The sequence below is a fragment of the Podarcis muralis genome, chromosome 5, assembly GCF_964188315.1.
Source record: "Podarcis muralis chromosome 5, rPodMur119.hap1.1, whole genome shotgun sequence".
NCBI classification, from domain to species: domain Eukaryota; kingdom Metazoa; phylum Chordata; class Lepidosauria; order Squamata; family Lacertidae; genus Podarcis; species Podarcis muralis.
This window is the reverse complement of record NC_135659.1, coordinates 54,061,988-54,082,378: the sequence shown is the minus strand read 5'-3', so window position 1 is coordinate 54,082,378 and position 20,391 is coordinate 54,061,988. Positions and strand designations below refer to the sequence as shown.

At 49.3% G+C, this 20,391-nt stretch overlaps 1 protein-coding gene across 1 annotated transcript; it reads right to left on the bottom strand.

Annotated features, from left to right (window-relative positions):
• Positions 1–1,377: 1,377 nt before the first annotated feature.
• AMIGO1 (adhesion molecule with Ig like domain 1) lies at positions 1,378–10,108 on the bottom strand. The gene has a single exon (XM_077928839.1). It carries the CDS (start codon positions 9,198–9,200, stop codon positions 7,617–7,619), a length of 1,584 nt encoding a protein of 527 aa, XP_077784965.1. The 5' UTR covers positions 9,201–10,108; the 3' UTR covers positions 1,378–7,616.
• Positions 10,109–20,391: the final 10,283 nt, after the last annotated feature.

Below are 20,391 nucleotides of genomic sequence, written 5' to 3'. Positions count from 1 at the left end.
AGCCTATGGCAACGTCCAGCCATGAATGCACGAGTGGCCCCTTCAGCGAGATTGGTTACTGTCTGCTCAGATCAATCTCTTCTGTCCAGCCAAGTGGGGAAAGGAAATGCTTTTTTTTCTGAACGAACTTCATTAGTGGCTGTTCATACCTTACTGATGGAAAGCCCTGGCGAGCACAATAGTCTTTCATGCTTGAATAAATACAGCCACCCCTTGGGTGAGCATTGCTGTCCGCTTAGATCAGGTGTTTTCTTTCTACATGAGCCTCTTGCTCTCAAAGGATTGCATGTTTTGAATAATGGAAACAATTTTGCATGGCCTTATGCTATATCCAGATCTAGCCCTGTGTGTCTAGGTTCAGCTTGCCATATTTTCCTTGCTCATAGTTCTATGCTATGTCAACAGGTGTTGCACGGGTGGTGGCGGAGGAATGATCTGGTAGTGACTGAGGAAATTCTTCTCTCAGCAGCTCTGAAGGGCACTGAGCCAGAGAAATAGGCAGCAATCCCAGATTTGCCACACAGTAAGCTGAGTTCAGATATATGAAATACGGTGCCCACTATCCTTAAACAAGGATATCGGGAGCTGTCCAGTCCTATTGGCCTAAAGTGATAGCAGGTCTCAGGTAGAGGTCTTTCAGAGTCCACACCTGGGAGGCGTGCTGTGGATTGCCTGCGCTCTGCCATTGATACTTTAGGGTTACTCTATAAATTCATTGCATTTCTGGGACGTATGTGGTGTTGAATCTTGCTAGCTGAGGCTTGATGGGCAACACTTGTGTGACTTGCAAGAGAGAAGCTGCCATGAGATCCACATTTGACCCTAAAAAATAAAACACGTACTGGATCACTGCTGATGTGCTCAAGGGATGCCAGATCTGCACCCAGAGAGAGCAGTCAGCCTTTGGACCAAGGAGGACCCTGGTGTTTGGTCCATAGCAGGTATGAGAGTGGGTGAAGAGAACCATCTAATAACACAAGGTGCAACAGCCATTTAGGCCTTGAGTGTTGCAGAGCTTTTAAAGGGAAAGACATCATATCCAGGTGAATGCCCAGCAACTCTACTCTTTTCCGCCTTCATGGTCTGCGGATTTTGACTGCAGCATCGACTGAAAGAGTTTTACCTGATTGGGCAGGAAAAACCTGAACAACCCCAACCCTGGCAATTTTTCCTCTCTGTCTCTTTTTGCAGTGCCACACACGATACCCCACGAACCACATCCCAAAACATCCCTCTTAGCTACGTTCAATTCTGATGAAAGCTTACTGAAGATCCATGGCCAAGGCTTGCCTCTGTGTTCGGGCCCAGATTGAGAACGCCGAAGTCAATATTCATCATGGTGGTGGAAAATGGGGGGGGGAAAGAGACAGGCAGGTGCATATTCATAAAACATGTTTTATTTTCACCTATGTCTATGCTGGAGAGTACAGACTTCTCAACAGAAATGCAGCCCAGGTACTCTTTGGGATTGTTGTCTCTGCCTGGAACAGATAAGCATGTATGCATCCTCTGCAGGTTGGAATAACATTTTGCTTGACCTGCAAACCACAGAATGGGGGGAGTGAGAGATGGGGCCATGCTGTACTACAAGCATTGGGCAACCTTTCTTGGTGGTGTGAGGGGAGCTTTCTTTGCTGTGCTGTATGGATTCAGAAAAGTGCAGTAAAACAGTGGGAAGACTCCTTTTGTTTTGCATACATAAATACATGCATCCCTAATCTTGTTCTTGCCTTGCCCTCCCTCCATTTTTTTTAAAAGGGGTGGGGGGTGGGGATTTCCCGTAATCTCCTAAGAAACCATCTGCTGCCAGCCATTCTGTCTAGGCCCCAGACTCCCCCTTCATCTCCCTTCCCAAGCATGTTTGCAGCTGCACTGCACATTTGTCATGCTCACGCATTGCCTAAGGCACCAGGAATGGTGAGCACATACAAAGGTTCCTTTAAAAAAAGCGGATTGTGCTGTGTGCAGCTTGACTTCTTCCCACTGTGCTGACACTCTACATTTGACCTTATCAGTAGGGCAGACAGATTCAGGGCAGATTCACGTTTGACCACTGCAGATCTGACAGCGCAGCTCTCATCCCCGAAGTCTCATTCAACTAAAACGCCTCAAGATGCTTATGTGGAATGTTGGTAGCTGACCCAGGCATGGGAGCAGGCAGGGAGGGGAGCTGACAGCAAATGAAACCAGTGGTGGCGATTTGCATATCTTGGTTTAAATAGATGAACCTTCTAAAATAGCCTAACATTCAGGAGCCTTAGAAACCCACAAAGATGGCAATCATTAATGAGCAAGCCAGAAGGTCAAACTAAATGGGGGAAAGCCTATTTGTTTTCTGCTTGTCTGAAGGAGCGCACTGCATATTATGGCAGTGGGGGGAATTCACTCACATTCTCTCTCTTTAAACAGCTAGGAAGTGGCATCAAGGGATTCTTTTCAGTTAGGATCGAGCACTTTATGCTGTTTAACAAAAGTAAATACCAGGCCCAGTGCATGATCCTAAGGAGGACTTCAGTACCCACAACCATAGCGGAGCTATTTCTAGCTGTGTTCTTTATTCTTACCTCCACTAAATATATATACTCCTTTGGATGCCCTATCCAGTAAGGGAAGGAAGATATTTCTTTCCTGGCAGCTTAGTGTGGACTCAGAGCATATTTAGATTCTCAGCAGGGACCCTGTGGCACGTTGCACACAGACAGCAGGCACAAGCAGGTGGTTTGCTGAGAGGCGAGTGGTTCTGGCACCCTGTGGAGAGCAGGCAGAGCCTCCCTTTCAGCAAGCAGCCTAGAGCTTACAACAGGGAAACCATGTGGGTGGCATCCACTCGTGACTGTGCCAGTTTCAATGGAATAAAAAGGTTGCCTTAGTGATGAGGCGTAGCAACATCCACCTGTAGGACTGGAGCAAAAAGAGCTCCTTTCTTCACTGCTTTGACCAAGAGGGTGCAAGGAGTGACCTGAGTGGCCACAAAATAGGATGGGGGTCCTGCCACTCTTAAGACATTGGCCTACAACCCAGTCCCTGATGGGCACCAGAAGAGGGCAGCTATGAAATCAAAGGGTGAGAAAAGCTCAGAACTGGTTTTACTCGGATTCAGCACTTTGTTATATATCACCATGGCATTGCCATGCCAGGGTTAGGGTTCATGGTGCAGGAATACCACCAAGCCAGAGTTAAATGCAGGAGAGATGGGAGGGAGGTTTGGATCCAGGGCTCAGGGGTGGAAGTCTTACATCTGCACTAGATGGTCCCAGTGGCTTTCTTGCACCAAGCCTTTCAGAAATATCTCCTCCCAATGGTGCTAGCTCTGGGTTTCGGGAATGGGATACGCTTGGACAAGATTGTCCCTGCTGCCTATTTTGTCTGTTGTCACACAGCCCCCCAGACGGAGAATGCAAGGCACACAGCAGATACTGCTCCGTCTGCTCCCTCTTCCCATTGCGCATGTGCTCTGAGTGGGCAGGAGAACAGGCAGTGACAGCAAGGGGGAAGAGTGGTAGGGCCAGAAGGCTCAGAAGGAAGAAATGGTGTGGACCTCAGCAAGTTCCCAACAATGTCAGCTGCTGACAACCAACACTTGCAAGGTTTCCTTCTGCACATTTCCCTGTGATCAAGCTAAAAAACACAACAACACACCCCAATGAATCCTTGTTCGTAGCCCAGTATGAGCTGTTCATGTCACATGTGGCGGTGCCTAAAACTCTGGGCTCCTTGCCTCACACTGCCAAGGGTATTTTCACACGAAGAAGTAAATTTGCCAAGATCAAGCTCAGTGATACGGGGATATCCCAGAGCCTCTGTTCTGCTTCCTCTTTGGTGGACCAAGGAATCCTGGGAAAGCATCACAAGGGATTACTCTATTAACGAGTGTGGGTATTTATGGCTCTTCAAAGAGGGACAGGAGTGAAAAAGGTTTGCTGAAGCAGATTGTCCATGCAACGACAATCCTACTAGTCCATGTCCCTTTTCCCTAGAAAGGTTCTAGAGGTTAGTCCTGCTACTCGCACAACTTAAGCACCAAGCTTTTCTAGCATAACATTAGAGGCTAGGATGTGTTCTGAACAGGGGTTTAAAAGTGTGGGTACCCACACATACTAATTCGTACTTGCACACATGTGCATACTGAAACATAGGCTGCTTCCATCCTCTCTTCAACTCATGTTTGCGTTCTGTTCACCCATCTCCAGTAGACAAGAACTGGGCATTGGGCAGCTGCTTAAGAGAACATAGGCTTGCATGCAAAAAGTCCCATGTCCAATACCTGGCATCTTTCATTAAAGGTAAAGGTACCCCTGCCCGTACGGGCCAGTCTTGCCAGACTCTAGGGTTGTGCGCTCATCTCACTCTAGAGGCCGGGAGCCAGCGCTGTCCTCAGACACTTCCGGGTCACGTGGCCACCGTGACAAGCTGCATCTGGCAAGCCAGTCCTTGATCGGCAAGTCCTAGGCACTGAGGTTTTACCCACAGCGCCACCCGCGTCCCGACATCTTTCATTAGCAGATATCAGGTACCAGGTTTGGGGGAAACCTTTGTCTGTGTCCTTGGGAGAATCCCTGCCGGCCAAAGTGGATAACACTTGGCTAGATGGACAGATGGTCTTATCCAGCGTGAGGCAACTTTGTATGTCCCCTCCCCTCCCCATTAAATGTGATAGATACATGCTGTGCGCATGAGAGAGTTGACACTGGTGCATGTGCACTATGTATCTGTGGCCCTTTGGCCAAATGCTGATTGAGGTCTGTAGGGATTCAGGCTGCAAACCCTTCTCCCTTCATCCCATCTATAAGAGCTTGCAGATGGGGAATGCAGATAGCTTTCTGCTATGAGTGCAATCTGTGATTTTTTTTCATTATCTGCAGCACGGATCTTTCCAGCCCAAGAAGCAAAGGGGTTAAGCAGCAGTGAAGTCAACAGGTAGCCAAAAGGAGCTCTCACGTTCCCTGAACGCCCCCCCCCCCCCGAGAAGTATAAGAGCTTCACAGCTATTAAATGTCCTAGCATGAATAAATATGTAGCCTATACTGTTACAGTACAAGGTCATCAATTTTTTTGTATTTACATCAACAGCCCTAGTTGATATGTTTCCTCATCCAGCAAACATGCACAGGGAAAACTCTGTCCTGTCTTTTGCTTACTCTAAAACAGTTCTGATTTTGCTCAGAAAACAGATTGACAGAAGAGATCTGTAAAGGGACAAAGGGGGTCGGAACATGGCAACCTACCACGGTTTCAGGTGAGCTAGAGAGAATTCAACCACAGATTTATAAAAATCAGCTGTCTTATTGCTAAACTTTCCCTGCTTTCACCATCCTCGCATTTCATTCATCTCATTCTATTAATTCCTCAGCCTCTCCTTTTCCTCCCTCTTCTGGCTTGCAGGCACCTCACTTGGACTGCTGCTTCAATTAGAGGACTTCTCCTTCCCAATAACATGCCAGAGAAAGCAAGAAGCCCCAGAGCGAGTCAGTTAAGATGGGAGATTTGCCTCTGACAGCTGACTTCCATCTTCACTCTGGGCTCTGGTTGTTCTTGGGCGTCTCCCTAACTGACTGATTGCAATGAGCCTCAGGGCTGTGAGCAGGGATCATATGGCTATAGCACAGAGCTGTGCTCTTCAGGACTTATCGCTGCTTTGGACCCATTCACAAATTTGTGCAATACATTCTTATGGCTTATAGTGTCACCCCTGCACGCCAGCCCTGAACTCTCCCCTTTCATTTCCCACTTCAGCCAACAGATAAACTGATGAAGCCTGAATGCAGATCAAAGGGAAACCTTTGCAAGGGGACCGTCTCAAGGGCCTTCCCCCATCCTTGGCAACCCCACATGGCTTTTCAAATCCAGCCATTTCCAATGGAGCATTCTGAGTTGGACAGAGCAGGTGGGATTCAGCCTTCTCTGTTAGATTCCTTGAGAATAGGTGCAGGGTTAAGTCCCCTGCTTTGCACAGGGACCTTCTCACTGCAATTGCTTCACCTCCAGTGACGTCATGCCACCTGCCCCACAAAGAGCACAGTCAGTGCAATTCCAGATATTTAATACAGAGACTTATCTTGAATGCTCAGTCTTTCTCCCTCTTCTCTGCTGCTTCTACACCCCACTGCCTGAGTCACATACAGCGGTGTATGTCACAGGGCGAGGCTCAAAGGCAGCACATGCACATTTCAGGAAGGCCTCTCTTTGGGTGGAAACGCTCCTAAACATGGCTGTTGACGGGAGCTGAGTGGCACCTTCATTTCAGCTGCTTTCCCCATCAAGCACCTGGGGGTTGTCGACCGCTTGGTCTCCTAAAGCAGGGTGAAGAGGCTGCCCAATGGCTTTGGGGTTTCCAAGATCTAGATAGCCTCCCACAGTCTCCAAATCTGCTGAAGTTTTGCAAGGATGGAGAGCTGCGCTCTGGACCCCCAGCTTGACCCACTGGGTGGCCACAGTAATGGGAATCTGCCAAGCAGGCTGCAGAGAGGGGAAAGCAGGAGATCTGGGACATGCCACACCACGTTCTTGTTTCTGCTGCGTCTTGGAGCAAGCAGGATGGGTTTCGGATGAGTGGGGATGTGGAATGCCACCTTGCCAGCTCCCAAGGCTGTTGGTTCCCTTCTTGCATTTGGGTGCCACAAAGGTTAAAAGGTTTGGGTTTAGCTCCTTTTATGTTTTAACAAGAGCTTCCTAGTGAAGAAAGACTGCGTAACTAAACTCTCCTCTCTACTATGTTCCTTTAAAAATTCAGTTTTTATCTCTGTCATAGTCCCACCAAAAGAAAAAAAAGGAAAAAGGGAGGGCAGAGGTTTCCAAAACAGGTCTGCCTGCTTACTAGAAAAATTATTTGAATTATGTCCTGCAAAAGCCTGGTAATGGTGGGAACCTCCATTTTCTGTAAAAATAAATAAATAAATAAATAAATAAATAATTGTTTGTAGCAAGAGTTTATATATATATAGATATAGATATATAAAAAAAATATTATTGAGCCATTTTAAAAAAGTCAACTTCCTCCACCCCACTCCCACAATACCATGGCTAATTGGGGTTTCTGCCATCTCTGGAGCTACTGTGGAGATGAATGTGATTTAATTTGCATGAAGGTGAACAAAAACCTTGGTTTCTAGGCCCACTTTGTAACATCCGATGGAGCAGGCTGCCACCTATGGAAGCTTATGCCACCCTAATATTGTTAAGTCTCTGAAGGTGACACTGCCATTTCTGCTGCAGCGGATGAGCCGGGGCTGCTCTTCTGGTATTCATACCTGCACGGAGACTTGGGAGGAAAGCCCCACCCAGGGAAAGTAAGCAAAAGCGACAGCAGGATGCAGGAAAACCTAGTGAAGTCTGCTGGACCCTTTTGCCTGTGGCTGAGATGCTCACAAAGGTTCCCATGAGGGCGATCTGAAAAACCATGTCATTCCAAAGAAACGGAGGGCTGAGGAAAGACTGTGCTTCAAGAGCAATATTGGGAGATCAAGGTTTTCGACACTGGACTGTGGGCTCGACAGGAGGAAAGTAACAAAGCAACGCCATTACATACTGTGGCAGGTCGGAGAACAGTACCAGAGAATAGTGTTATGCCTTAAGGGATGTGGCTGCATCCTCCGTCTTGTTTCCCAGTGCCAGAACGATCACAGCAGCCCCACTAATTCAGCCCCTGCCTTATCCCTGCCGGATCCTCTCCCGCCTTCGCCCTGCGAGGCCCCCACAATGGGCGTGTCGGAGAAGACAGAACTGACAGAGTCCGCATCCGACATCTTCCGCTCTGCCTTCTGGGACCCTTTCGCCGCCTGCTTGGGGGAGCTGTTGGCTTTGCATTTGCCATTCTGGCCTTGCGCGTTGCCAGGCGCCATGTGCCGGTTCAGCCCTTCCTTGCCCCCGCCGGTGTTGTGGTTGGGCGTGGTGCTGAGCACTGAGGAGTTGATGCTGCCCTCGCGCTGGCTGGCCTGCTTCTCGCCGTTGCGGCAGCAGCAGCGGCAGGGGGTCAGGTAAAGGTAGATGAGCACGAGGATGACACTCAGGATGCAGCCCACCAGCGTGGTGTAGGCGGTGTTGAGGGTGTCCGGGGTCCCGTGCAAGGAGTAGTTGTGGACCGTGACGTGCACATAGAGGGTCTCGTTGAACACCTGGCTGACCGCATAGCAGGTATAGGGACCCATGTCCTCCACGCTGATGTTTTTGATCTGAAGGCTCCCGTTGGTCAGCATGGTCATGGAGCTGTTGTCGCCCTCCTGGGGGACACGCTCGTAGCGGGGGGTCAGCCACTCTCTGATCACCACCCCTCGCTGCCTCGTGTCGCAGTTGATGATCACCTCTTCCCCGCGATGGACCTCCAGCACTTGCTCCTTGAACTCGCTGCAGTTCAAGCCCCCTGGGCTTGGGTCGCTGAGGCTGGAGATTTTGATGATTTTGCTGTCTTTCTGAAGGAAGCACTTGAGCTCCTCCTTGAAGTCCGTGGCGGAGCTCAGCTGCCGCTTCTGCCAGTGGGTGAAGAGGTTGTAGAGCGAGCACTGGCAGGTGAGGGGGTTTCCGTGGACGTAGAGGCCGTTCTTCACCCAGGCTGGGAGCTTGTTCACCTCGTCCACAGAAATATCCTTGATCTTGTTGCAAGAGAGGTCCAGCAAGGCAAGCTCCGGGAAGCCCCCCTCGTCCTTCTTCAGCAGCTCATGGGGGAAGCGGCTGATGGCGTTATGGCTCAGGTACAACTTCTGGAGCTTGGTCATCTCTTCAAAAGCCGTCCGGTCAATCTTGGAGATCTTGTTGCTGTAGAGCAGCAGCACCTCCAGCTTCACCAGGTGGCTGAAGTGGTTCTCCCCCAGCTCCTGGATGTTATTGGACGAGAGGTCCAGGTACTTGAGGTGAGGGACATTGGTGAAGGCCTCCGTGGAGATGAAGGAAAGGCCGTTGTGGCTGAGGAACAGGGAGTGCAGGTGGCGAAGCGGGGAAGGCGCCCACTCCGCCCGCAGGCGCGTCAGCTGGTTGTAGCTGAAGTCCAGGGCAGCCGCGTACGAGGGAAGGGGATGGGGGAAGACACTCAGGTTGGCCTTGGAGCAGCTGATGATGTTGCTGGCGCAGACGCATTTGCTGGGGCAGTGTGCCGCCGAGCCCCCTTTCCGGGCAAGGGCCAAGCTCAGCAGCAGCGCCAGCAGCCAAGGAGCGCCCCTGCAAGGTTGCGCCAGGCGACGTCGGGGCACCGAGGCATCCTGACCCCACATCGTCAGGCTCAGCCAGGGAAGGTCACGTCCCTGTCACAGAGAAGCAGGCGGGCGGGAACCATCGGGGGGAGCGCAGGGTCCGACCCTGGCGGCGGCGGCGAGCGCGTGCTGACCGGGGCGATAGGAGGCGGCGCGCCCGCGGGGCTCATCCCCGGAGCCGCGCCTGCGGGATCCACCTGCTGCGGAAGGCGAAGGCCGAACTGGCGGCGCCCGCTCCCTCCAGCCCTGCTGCGGAGCCGCCGAGCCCGCCTGGCGCTTTCCCGCCGGCTCCTCCCCTGCTCAGCATGTCCGCCGCGAAGCCCTGCAGGCGGCCACGCGGTGTTGCATTGCACCAAGCGCACAGCTCCCCGAGCAGCAGCGCCAACCAACCAGCCGGCCGGCCGGCCACTCACTTGTTCGCCGGCCCACGAGCTCCTCTCGGCTGCTGCTTCCCCGGGCGCTCAGCCCATCCCGGCTCGCGGGGGCCTCTCCTGCCCGACGAGGGCGCGATCGGGTCGGAAGGCGAAGCAGCCGCTGCTCTGGACGGAACCCGCGCAGCCCCGCCGCCGCCAACTGGCGAGGAGAGGTTGCCCAGCCGGGCGTAGTGCTGCGCTTCCCTCTGGAAGTGCCCAGGGGGGCTTTTCCCGGCGCTGGATGCCGAGGAAGGCGGAGCCTCAGGCTTCCGGTGCGGGGAGGATCGGGCAGTGAAGTAGAAAGCCCGACGAGCAGGAGCACCAGCTCAGCCAGGCTGCTGGAGTGCAAGGAGGGAGGGAGGGAGGCTGGCTGGCTGGCTGCGCGCGCGCGCCTGTGCGCGCGTCCAATGAGAGCCTGCGATGCTCCTCCTGTACACCAGCTCCTGGCACACTCACACCCACCCACAGCCTGTCAGCGGAGGAGGCTTGGCCCCGCGAGACACAGTTAGTGGAGAAGATTGCTGCCCCCTGCTACACGAACCCCCCCCCCCCCATAGCAACGTGCAAGGAGCTGTGTGGTTTTTTGGGGGGTGCCGGTGATGTGCACCCTAGATCTGCTTGGGGAGGCCAGTTGGAAAGGTGCCCCCTGGCCCTTCTGCCGGGTCCTCCCCGCCTTCGTCGCTGGCCCCGAGGTCCGCTTGGAAACCTCTCCTTGGCAGGCGCTGGAGAGATGACGAGCCAGAGCAGCTAACGCTCCCCTCGTCAAGGCCGCGTCTGCGCGCTAGAGGAAGGGATGCTGCTGCTGCTGCTGCTGCTGTTTCCTCCTCCAGAAAAGAAAGCCGCTGCAGAGTCGTTTGAAGCATGCGATTATATTGTTTTGAGAAACATGATATTTATTGAGGGTGGATGGGGGGGGGGGATGCGGGAATGGGGAAGCGCATCTCCAGTCCGGCTTAGATGCTGCCTCTGGAAGCGCGAGTTCGAAGGGTTGGAGGCGAGCCACCCAACCAAGGAAGTGAGGCAGGCTTTTAACCGGCGAATTGGTGGCGAAGAAACCCCCGGCAGGAGGAGATCTAAGTATTGATGCTGCAGGAGGAGCGCAGGAAGTCTGCGCTGCGACGGGCAACGTGGAATTACTGGGGTGGAATCTACACGCATATAAAAACCGTTTTGAAAATGCTTGTTTTTAAAGCGTTTTTAAAAATACATTGAATTTTCCATAAAGCTCACTATCACCATCTAGTGTCACATTGTATATTGCACTTAAGGTAAAGGTACTAAGTCCAGTTGCAAATGACTCTGGGGTTGCGGCGCTCATCTCGCTTTACTGGCCGAGGGGAGCCGGCATTTGTCTGCAGACAGCTTCCAGGTCATGTGGCCAGCATGACTAAGCCGCTTCTTGCGAACCAGAGCAGTGCAGTCTTGCTCCGGTTTGTGGGAAGAATCCAAGGTACAGTCATACCTTGGAAGTCAAATGCCTTGCGAGTCGAATGTTCCCGAACATAGAATCATAGAATCATAGAGTTGGAATAGACCACGAGGGCCATCGAGTCCAACCCCCTGCCAAGCAGGAAACACGATCAGAGCACTCCTGACATATGGTTGTCAAGCCTCTGCTTAAAGACCTCCAAAGAAGCAGACTCCACCACACTCCTTGGCAGCAAATTCCACTGTCGAACAGCTCTTACTGTCAGGAAGTTCTTCCTAATGTTTAGGTGGAATCTTCTTTCTTGTAGTTTGGATCCATTGCTCCGTGTCCGCTTCTCTGGAGCAGCAGAAAACAACCTTTCTCCCTCCTCTATATGACATCCTTTTATATATTTGAACATGGCTATCATATCACCCCTTAACCTCCTCTTCTCCAGGCTAAACATGCCCAGCTCCCTTAGCCGTTCCTCATAAGGCATCGTTTCCAGGCCTTTGACCATTTTGGTTGCCCTCCTCTGGACACGTTCCAGTTTGTCAGTGTCCTTCTTGAACTGTGGTGCCCAGAACTGGACACAGTACTCCAGGTGAGGTCTGACCAGAGCAGAATACAGTGGCACTATTACTTCCCTTGATCTAGATGCTATACTCCTATTGATGCAGCCCAGAATTGCATTGGCTTTTTTAGCTGCCGCGTCACACTGTTGTCATGTCAAGAGGTGAGTGCTCTGGTTTACGAATGTTCGTTGGAACCCGAACGTCCAACGCGGTTCCACAGGTTCCAATTGGCTGCAGAAGCTTTCTGCAGGCATTCAAGAAACAGGCATGACACTTGAATAAAAAAAGGGGGGTAAGCCCCGCCCTCCATAATCGATCACATGACATGGTGTACGCACACCATTTGAATGGCAATGTCCATCAACTTTGATATGGCCCAGCCCCTCAAATATTTTTAGGGGGGGGGTCTGAATGGACCTTGGCCCCTAGTGGTTGGACTAGTATTCAATACAAGAGTTGCCCCCAAGCAGTAAATCTGCTTTTAAGGGGGAATGCTAACCCATCCAAACTGGGGGTTCACCTATTTCTAGATAATTTAAAACATACAGTACCTGGAATATTCTTCCTAGATAACAGGCACGCATAAGGATGAGGTGAGAGAAAGGGTTAAGGCTGTTTTCGCAAGTGATGCTTAAAGTGGATTTGCATGCCCCACATTTACAATTCAAATCTAAACCTTAACATTGGCTGTAATTTCTTCATTTCAAGCCACAATAGAAGGTGTATCTGTAGTTACATTCATCCCTTGCTGCTATCTTTGCCTTTCACTCCTTCTGTTCTTTTTTTACATTGTCAGGCCTCTGGCTGCCAGGTCTGTGGGCTACAGACCTGTCCTTTTTCTTCGCTTTTTTGCTTAAACTGCAAAGCCCTGGGCACATAACGCTATATAAGCCAATAAGGGGAGCCAAGAGAGTGTGCATTCAATTTAAAATGGTGTTTGCCTACTTTTTATCCCTACTCAGCAAATCCAGGGTGTGTGTGGGGTGTGTGTGTAGTTTTGAGACCAAAAGGTGTTGCAAGGCCTGCCTCTCACTTTGTGTCTTTTCAACACACATGTACAAAATGTGTCCCTTCGGACACGCAAAACAACAAACACAGAGCGACAACAAACACAAACACAAGTGTCAGGTGTGATCCTCCTGCCTGTAGTGGAATTGCCTACAGTGGCACACAGTGGTGTCATACAGCGGCAAATGTGTGTACTCAAATGCAATGTGTAAACCAGCCTTTAGCATCTCTTGAAAGCATCAGGATTTGTATAGCAGGAAGGAAGATATGTGTTACCTCACCGGGTGTTTTCACAAATAACTCTTGAGAATGCCTTTCTAGTCTGGAATGTGTCATGAAGGCTGAATATTGTTAAGAAGATACAGAAGGGAGAAGTGAACTATTTTAAAATGGAATGCTCTTGTCAACCAAGCTCCTTCATTTGATTTACAGATGCTGAAAATGCAAAAACAAAACAAAAACCTTAAGCGCAGAGTGCGAAATGGCCTCCCTCTCATTACACCGAGAGCTCCCATTCCAGCTCAGGAACTGACAGGTCTTCACCATAATAATTTTCGCTGCCACAGCTTCTGAACTGAATTTAATACAAGCCCTAGTAGGCAAAGAGCAGGTGCCCTATCTTGTACCACATACGAAACCTTCATCAGCATTTATTATTCATCATGCATTTGTTAAAAGTAATTTATTGGCCACCTTTCCAGTTTGCCTAGAGCAGTGTACAAGAAAAATGAAACAATTACAAAAAAAATCTGCAAAGAACAAAATAAACCACACGGATAAAGCAAATATACCAGCCTGGTGATCTGAAGGTCAAATGGAAGTTGTTTTGCAAGCCCTATAAAAGGCGAATAGAGAAGGAGAGTGACAGACTTCATGGTGGATGTTAGGCTTGGTGCCAGACTTTATTGCAGGGGTCAGCAAACTTTTTCAGCAGGCGGCCGGTCCATTGTCCCTCAGACCTGGGGGGGGGGACTATATTTTTTTTTGGGGGGATGAACTAATTCCTATGCCCCACAAATAACCCAGAGATGCATTTTAAATAAAAGGACACATTCTACTCATGTAAAAACATGCTGATTCCCGGACCATCCATGGGCTGAATTTAGAAGGCGATTGGGCTGGATCCGGCCCCCAGGCCTTAGTTTGCCTACCCATGCTTTAGTGGCTATTGTCCTGGTGTTACCAATGGGACCTTATCCAGCACCAACTTGGGGCCCTGCCTGGTACTGCTGCTCTCAGAGCCCCATGTGGTGTGGTGCGGCTGCTGCTGCCAGTCACGTCACTGTCTCCTCCCCACAGATGTGTTTCCCTGCTGGTGTTTTACTATGGAAGCTGCACTGGTGCTTGACTCTGCCTATGGTTGGAGGCTGCTATGTTTAGAGCCTCCAGTATACAATGTCTGGTATCAATATTGGGTGTTGTCTCTTAGAAAATCTTTTTTTTTAAAAAATCTAAATCCTTCACACTCTGTGGAAGGAGACATTTTAGGAAGCTCCTGTCATTGTCATGGGTGTGGCCAATCCTAGCTACATCTACTCAGAAGTAAATCCTACTGAATTCAGCGGGGCTTACGCCCAGGTTACTGGGATTAAGGCTGCAGCTAACATGGTCCTATCACCAGACATATGGTGGTTGGTCACTGTGAGAACAGGATGCTGGACTTAGATGGGACATCGGCCGGATCCAGCAGGCTCTCCTTATGTTCTTATTATATGGTAATAATTCCTCTCAGCATCTGCTACAGAGGTTTTTGCATGTACAACATGTACAAATGCTTCAGGTTACAGACTCTGCTAACCCAGAAATATTACCTCAGGTTAAGAACTTTACTTCAGGATGAGAACAGAAATCGCGTGGCGGCAGTGGGAGGCCTCATTAGCTTAAGTGGTACCTCAGGTTAAGAACAGTTTCAGCTTAAGAACGGACCTCCGGAACGAATTAGGTTCTTAACCAGAGGTACCACTGTATAGCTTCTCCCCCTTCTAAATAGGAAAATTATTAGCAGGTTCTCAAAATCTTTGTGGTACTATCTCCAGTTGCACATTTAAATAATATATATATAAATCAATATTTCCGTTATGGGAGATTGAGCAGAGAGTGGTGAGAGAACCATAGATTCCCAGTCTCTGTAAAAGATGGGTATTTAAATTGCCATAGTCTAATGCCCCAGCTTGTCCTTCACACTGGGTGGTGATTATCTTCATTCTAATCACTCCAATGGACTCCCAAAAATATTTTAATAAGGAAGCACATCTGTTGACCGATGATTCCCTGTATGAAATCCTTGCTAATCTTTGCTGTCCCTGGTAGGCTTTTGCAATGGAGTGTCTGACTGAGGAATTAAACAAGCTCACACCGCCCCACAGACAGCTGGTGGTGGTGCTCCGATGACCCACTGCTGGATAAATCTGCTAAACGGATAAATGTGCATATATGTGCATGCCACCTACCGGTGCCGCTGTGCATACCATGAAATAATCTTCTTAAATGAAACACCCGGCTGAAAGATAATTGAAGTGGTTCCCCTGCACTAGAGGGCTGAAGACTGAATCGCATTAAGAGTAATTGCTAATGCCTGCCTGTGTGCGCATGCTGTGTCCTGGGAATTATTGACTGGAAGTCCCAAAAATCCAGTTCACTAGTTATCATCTGAACAAGCAACGTGAGTGGTTCTAACACAATAAGCCACACTTTTATGTGTGAACCACCCAGTAAACTTTCTGTTAATAAGAGATATAGAACTATTGTCTGTAACGGCCTCAGCCCAGTATACCTGAAGGAGCGTCTCCACCCCCATCGTTCAGCACTGAGGTCCCGTGCTGAGGGCCTTCTGGCGGTTCCCTCACTGCGAGAAGTGAGGTTACAGGGAACCAGGCAGAGGGCCTTCTCAGTAGTGGTGCCTGCCCTGTGGAACGCCCTACCAGCAGATGCAAAGGAAATAAGCAACAATCTGACTTTTAGAAGACATCTGAAGGCAACCCCGTTTGGGGAAGTTTTTAATGTTTGATGTTTTATCACATTTTTTATATTCTGTTGGGAGCCGCCCAGAGTGGCTGGGGAAACCCAGCCAGATGGGTGGGGTAGTAAAAATAAGTTGTTGTTGTTGTTGTTGTTGTTGTTGTTGTTAGCATTGCTCAGTCCGTAGGATATTAGACTCTTAATCTCAGGGTCGTGGATTTGAGTCCCATGTTGGGCAAAAGATTAATGCATTGCACAGGGGGTTGGACTAGGTGACACTCGTGGCCCCTTCCAACTCCCTTCTATGATTCTAAGTAAATAAACACCACTTTCTTGTACCCAAGACAATGATGGGATCGTTAGGAGATCTTCTAGGAGCAGTTAGTTACATTACATAGAGCTTCAGGCTATCAGAGAGCTCCTGATACAGTGGTGGCACTCATGATGGGGTAAAGAAGGACAACACAAACTGTGCTGGATGTTAAATTTCTATCAGAGCAGTGGAACCTTCACAGCAGCTGTGCAGTTACTCTGACCATACTAAAGTGTCATGCAGCATGAACACAGCTATGAATGAACAGTGAATCTTCTGAGACCAGATGTTCGGAGCCTGAGAACAGGCAGCAGGAGAATGAAGAGCACAGCTGCTCATTCACATAAAGTGATCCACATGATACTAGCAGACACTCTTGTCTGCTGAGCATCCCCTTATGTGCACCTGCAACTAAGCGCTGGTAATCTTTACCTTCCTTTACCTCTGCCTTTCTCTTCCTCTTTCCCCCCGGAAGTCACTCTATTCCTTGGCTCTCTGTCCTCTTTTTAGCTGCAAATCTTCCTGAAGAAGTTCTTTAGTCCAAAATATGAGAAAGAGGTTTTGGTGAATGACGAAAAAAGATCTCCAAGCTGAAAGAAAGCACACCATTTGAATGAACCATACATAAGCCCCCAGTATCATAACCCCCTCCTCCTGCAACCCACAGTCCCCATTGCCACGACAGGACACTTGCCAAATAACACAAAATCTGCCAATTGATTTTGTTCTTCCAGCTGAACCATTCTGATGACTTAAGGCCTGCAAAGTTTTATGAGCAAAGCCTCCAGGGTGGTTCTGAGGTTTAGGAGACCCAGGAGGATGTTGGCAAAACATAAAGGAATTGTAGGCAAAGATTTTCGCAAGAGTGTTTCAATAAAGCTTGAGCCACTTGAAAACAAATTATTTGCCCCAACAGAGCTCAGACTTGAGGCCATTTATTTTACAGTTCTGGTTGCCTCACCTCAAAAAGAACATTACAGAGCTGGAAAAGGTTCAGAGAAGGCCAGCAACAATGATCCAAGGGATGAAGCAATTTCCCTATGAGGAAAGGTTGCAACACTTTGGGCTTTTACATTTAGAAAAAGGGTGATGGGGCCACATGATGGAGGTGTATACGATTGTGGAGAAAGTGGAAAGAGAAGTATTTCTTCCCATGAGCTTGGAGCCATCTTATGAAGAGGAATGCTGGAAGAAAAGAAAGTACAGTGGTACCTCTGGTTAAGAACTTAATTCGTTCTGGAGGTCCGTTCTTAACCTGATACTGTTTTTAACCTGAGGTACCACTTTAGCTAGGGACGTGGGTGGCGCTGTGGGTTAAACCACAGAGCCTACGACTTGCCGATCAGAAGGTCGGCGGTTCAAATCCCCGCGATGGGGTGAGCTCCTGTTGCTGGGTCCCTGCTCCTGCCAATCTAGCAGTTCGAAAGTATGTCAAAGTGCAAGTAGATAAATAGGTACCACTCCGGCAGGAAGGTAAACGGCATTTCTGTGCGCTGCTCTGGTTCGCCAGTAGTGGCTTAGTCATGCTGGCCACATGACCCGGAAGCTGTATGCCGGCTCCCTCGGCCAATAAAGCGAGATGAGCGCCGCAACCCCAGAGTCGGCCATGACTGGACCTAATGGTCAGGGGTCCCTTTACCTTTACCTTTACCACTTTAGCTAATGGGACCTCCTGCTGCCACCGTGCCCCCACTGTGCGATTTCTCTTCTCATCCAGAAGCAAAGTTCTTAACCCGAGGTACTATTTCTGGGTTAGCGGAGTCTGTAACCTGAAAAGTCAGTAACCTGAGGTACCACTGTAATTCTTCTTATAGCCCATAGTTCAGCTGTGGAATTTGCTGCCACAAGAAGTAGATGGACACCAAGGGCTTTAAAAGAGGCTTAGACAAATGGCAGGATCCCCAAGGACATGCTCTATGGGGAACCAGCTTCTGGCACCAGGCCAATTGGCTGACCAACTCTGCGCCACGAAGATGCCTGCCAATGTGACAAGAAGGCTGGCAAGATCAGCCCTGCCATGTGGGAATCTCTTGCAGATGACCGCAATGCCTGGAGACAGGCAGTCAAGTTGTGCATCCATAGCAGTGACCAGAGGAGAAATGACTGATAGGAAGAGGGCAGAGAGAAGATATGCCATGGTGCATCTGCAGCAGCACAACCAGATGCCTTCATCTGCCCCAGCTGCAACAAAACATGTCTCTCCTGTATCAGTCCCTACAGCTTCAGAAGTCGCTAAAACCTCCGACAGCTTGGAGGCACACTCCTCCACTGTCTCCTGAGACAGACAGAGGCCAGCCAACCAGATAAATGCATGAAGCTATCAGTGGCTTTGAGCCCCAATGACCTCCATGCTGAAGGCAATTTAGCCTCTGAATGCCAGTTGCTCAGAATCCTAAGTGCGGAAAGTGTGGTTGCACTCAGGACTTGCTTCAGGGCTTCCCAGAAGCATCTGGTTGGTCGCTGCGAGAGCAGGATGTTGCACTACATGTGCCTTCAGCCTGATCCAGCAAGGCTCTTTTTGTGTACTTAAGTAGGATGCTTAGCACAGGTTCAAGGTACCCAAGTAGGATGGGAGATCCACTGATACTGTTTTTACTTGGTCAAGAAATACTACTGTGTGAATCATCCCAGTATAGAGGCCTTTTCCCTGTTTAAAAGCTTCAGTAGAACTTTGGGGTCCCACCAGCCCTTGTCTCCTTCAGATCTTTGTGTCCTCCTTTCCAGGAGATGGCCTCCAGTTCTCCTCCCATAATTTCTTCTTTGGCTTCCTCTCTTCCACACACCCCAATATGCCTTCTCCTGCTTTTCACACCACCCCCCTTCTCCTCCCACTTTTCTCCCCCTGCACTTTCCTTGCCCTTGCTCTATATTTTCTCATTCACTGTCTCTTGCACTTCTCCGTCTGTTTGCACACACACCCATTTCTATTCCCTCCTCCTCCTTTGGATTCATCTACAATCCATCCTTTCCTTTTCTCTCCTCCCCCCACCCCTTTATCTCTCCTCCGCTCTCAAGGTCACCCTTCTCTGCAGTCTAATAAATGTCACTTTCTCTAAGGCCTGCCCTGAATGCGAGGATTTGCCTCCAGTGAAGCAGAACAAACTGAGATGAGAAAGCCATTCATCTATATTGACTAAATCCATCCCTGTTTGAGGGTGGGTGGGGGGAAATGCACAGGGGGTGCCATCTGGGAAGCTTTAGGAATAGGAGGGCACATTATCTTCAGAGCCCAGACTGTTTACCCCTCCTCCCCAAGCTTGGGGTTTGGATCCCAGCCCCGCAGATCTTTTCCTGCTTTCTAAGCTGTTTGGATACCAAAGGAAACCCCTGGGAGTCTAGCTCTGCCTGTTGTTCATCGTGTTATGTTATCAGCAGGCTCCTGATTAGTGCACAGAATAAATAACAGTGAGATAATTATCTCCCTGATCACCACTCAGCTGGAGCAAAAGAATCTGCCAGAGAGTTGGGATAAGAGGAGAACTGCTGTGCCTCTCCAGGGGACCTGTGCATTGCCATCCCTGACATGCTAAAGTTTCAGAGCACTGAGAGAAGGATCTGCCCTTTTATGCTCCCTCCTCAGAGTCAGTTCCATCATCCACAGCACAGCTGCATGGGACATTTTTACTGGTGTGGAGAATAAATAGATGGGCAGAGCCAACGGTGGATCTTGGCCAGCCTGCTGCCAACCACCATTTAAAAACAACAACAATACCACAATAATTAAAGAAATATCCACAATATTGGGAGTCACATTTCCGTCTAAATTCCATGTTAGGCATCCTTCAGGGTTCACCCCTTTGGCCCAAGTTTTAATTCAATTTCAGGAGTGTAAGTGGGTGAAATGAAAGACATTATCTTTCAATACTGTTTTCAGGTGAAAAGATCGGGGTAGAGAAAGATGTTCAGACGCATATTTGAATACTTCAGCAGGCATTAAAATATTTTTTTATCTCTGTACAGGAATCTCTATTCCTGTATGCTACATTTTTGGCAAGAAAATAGGTATTCTGCACTTTCTCTCTGTGTGTGTGTGTGTGTGTGTGTGTGTGTGTGGCTAGTGACAGATAAGGAGAAAGTGCAGCTCAGCAGGCAGGATTAGAGGACGGATTATGTAAAGTTAACAGGGACCAGAAATTACAGGAGGAAGAGTTAGTACATTGCTCTCCATCCCAACCCCTCGGCTAATCCCCCGGTGATCAAAAACACAGAAATATGCTACCCTTGACTGGGATGTGAAAGTTGGCTGGTTTTACATGGAGCAGATGAATCCAGAGTATTAGAAGACAACTAATCTGAACTGCAGTGTAACCTGCTGGGAAGGAAGCACCAACATGAGACCGCACGGGGAATTTATTTGGTGTATCCTTAAGCACCACTGGGATTCTGGCTGCATGAACAGGTTAGGGTGTGTATGAGACTGTCAGCATCCCCTTGTGACTATCAAGAGTAGCTATTTTTTTTAAATATTCAGTGTAACGAGGACAAGGCAGTGGAACTTGTTGCAAGTAGCAGCTACTGCTCCACCAACATTTAAACC

Coding starts and splice junctions, on each gene's coding strand:
- AMIGO1 (XM_077928839.1), bottom strand. CDS start 9,200: ATGTGGGGTCAGGATGCCTCGGTGCCCCGACGTCGCCTGGCGCAACCT.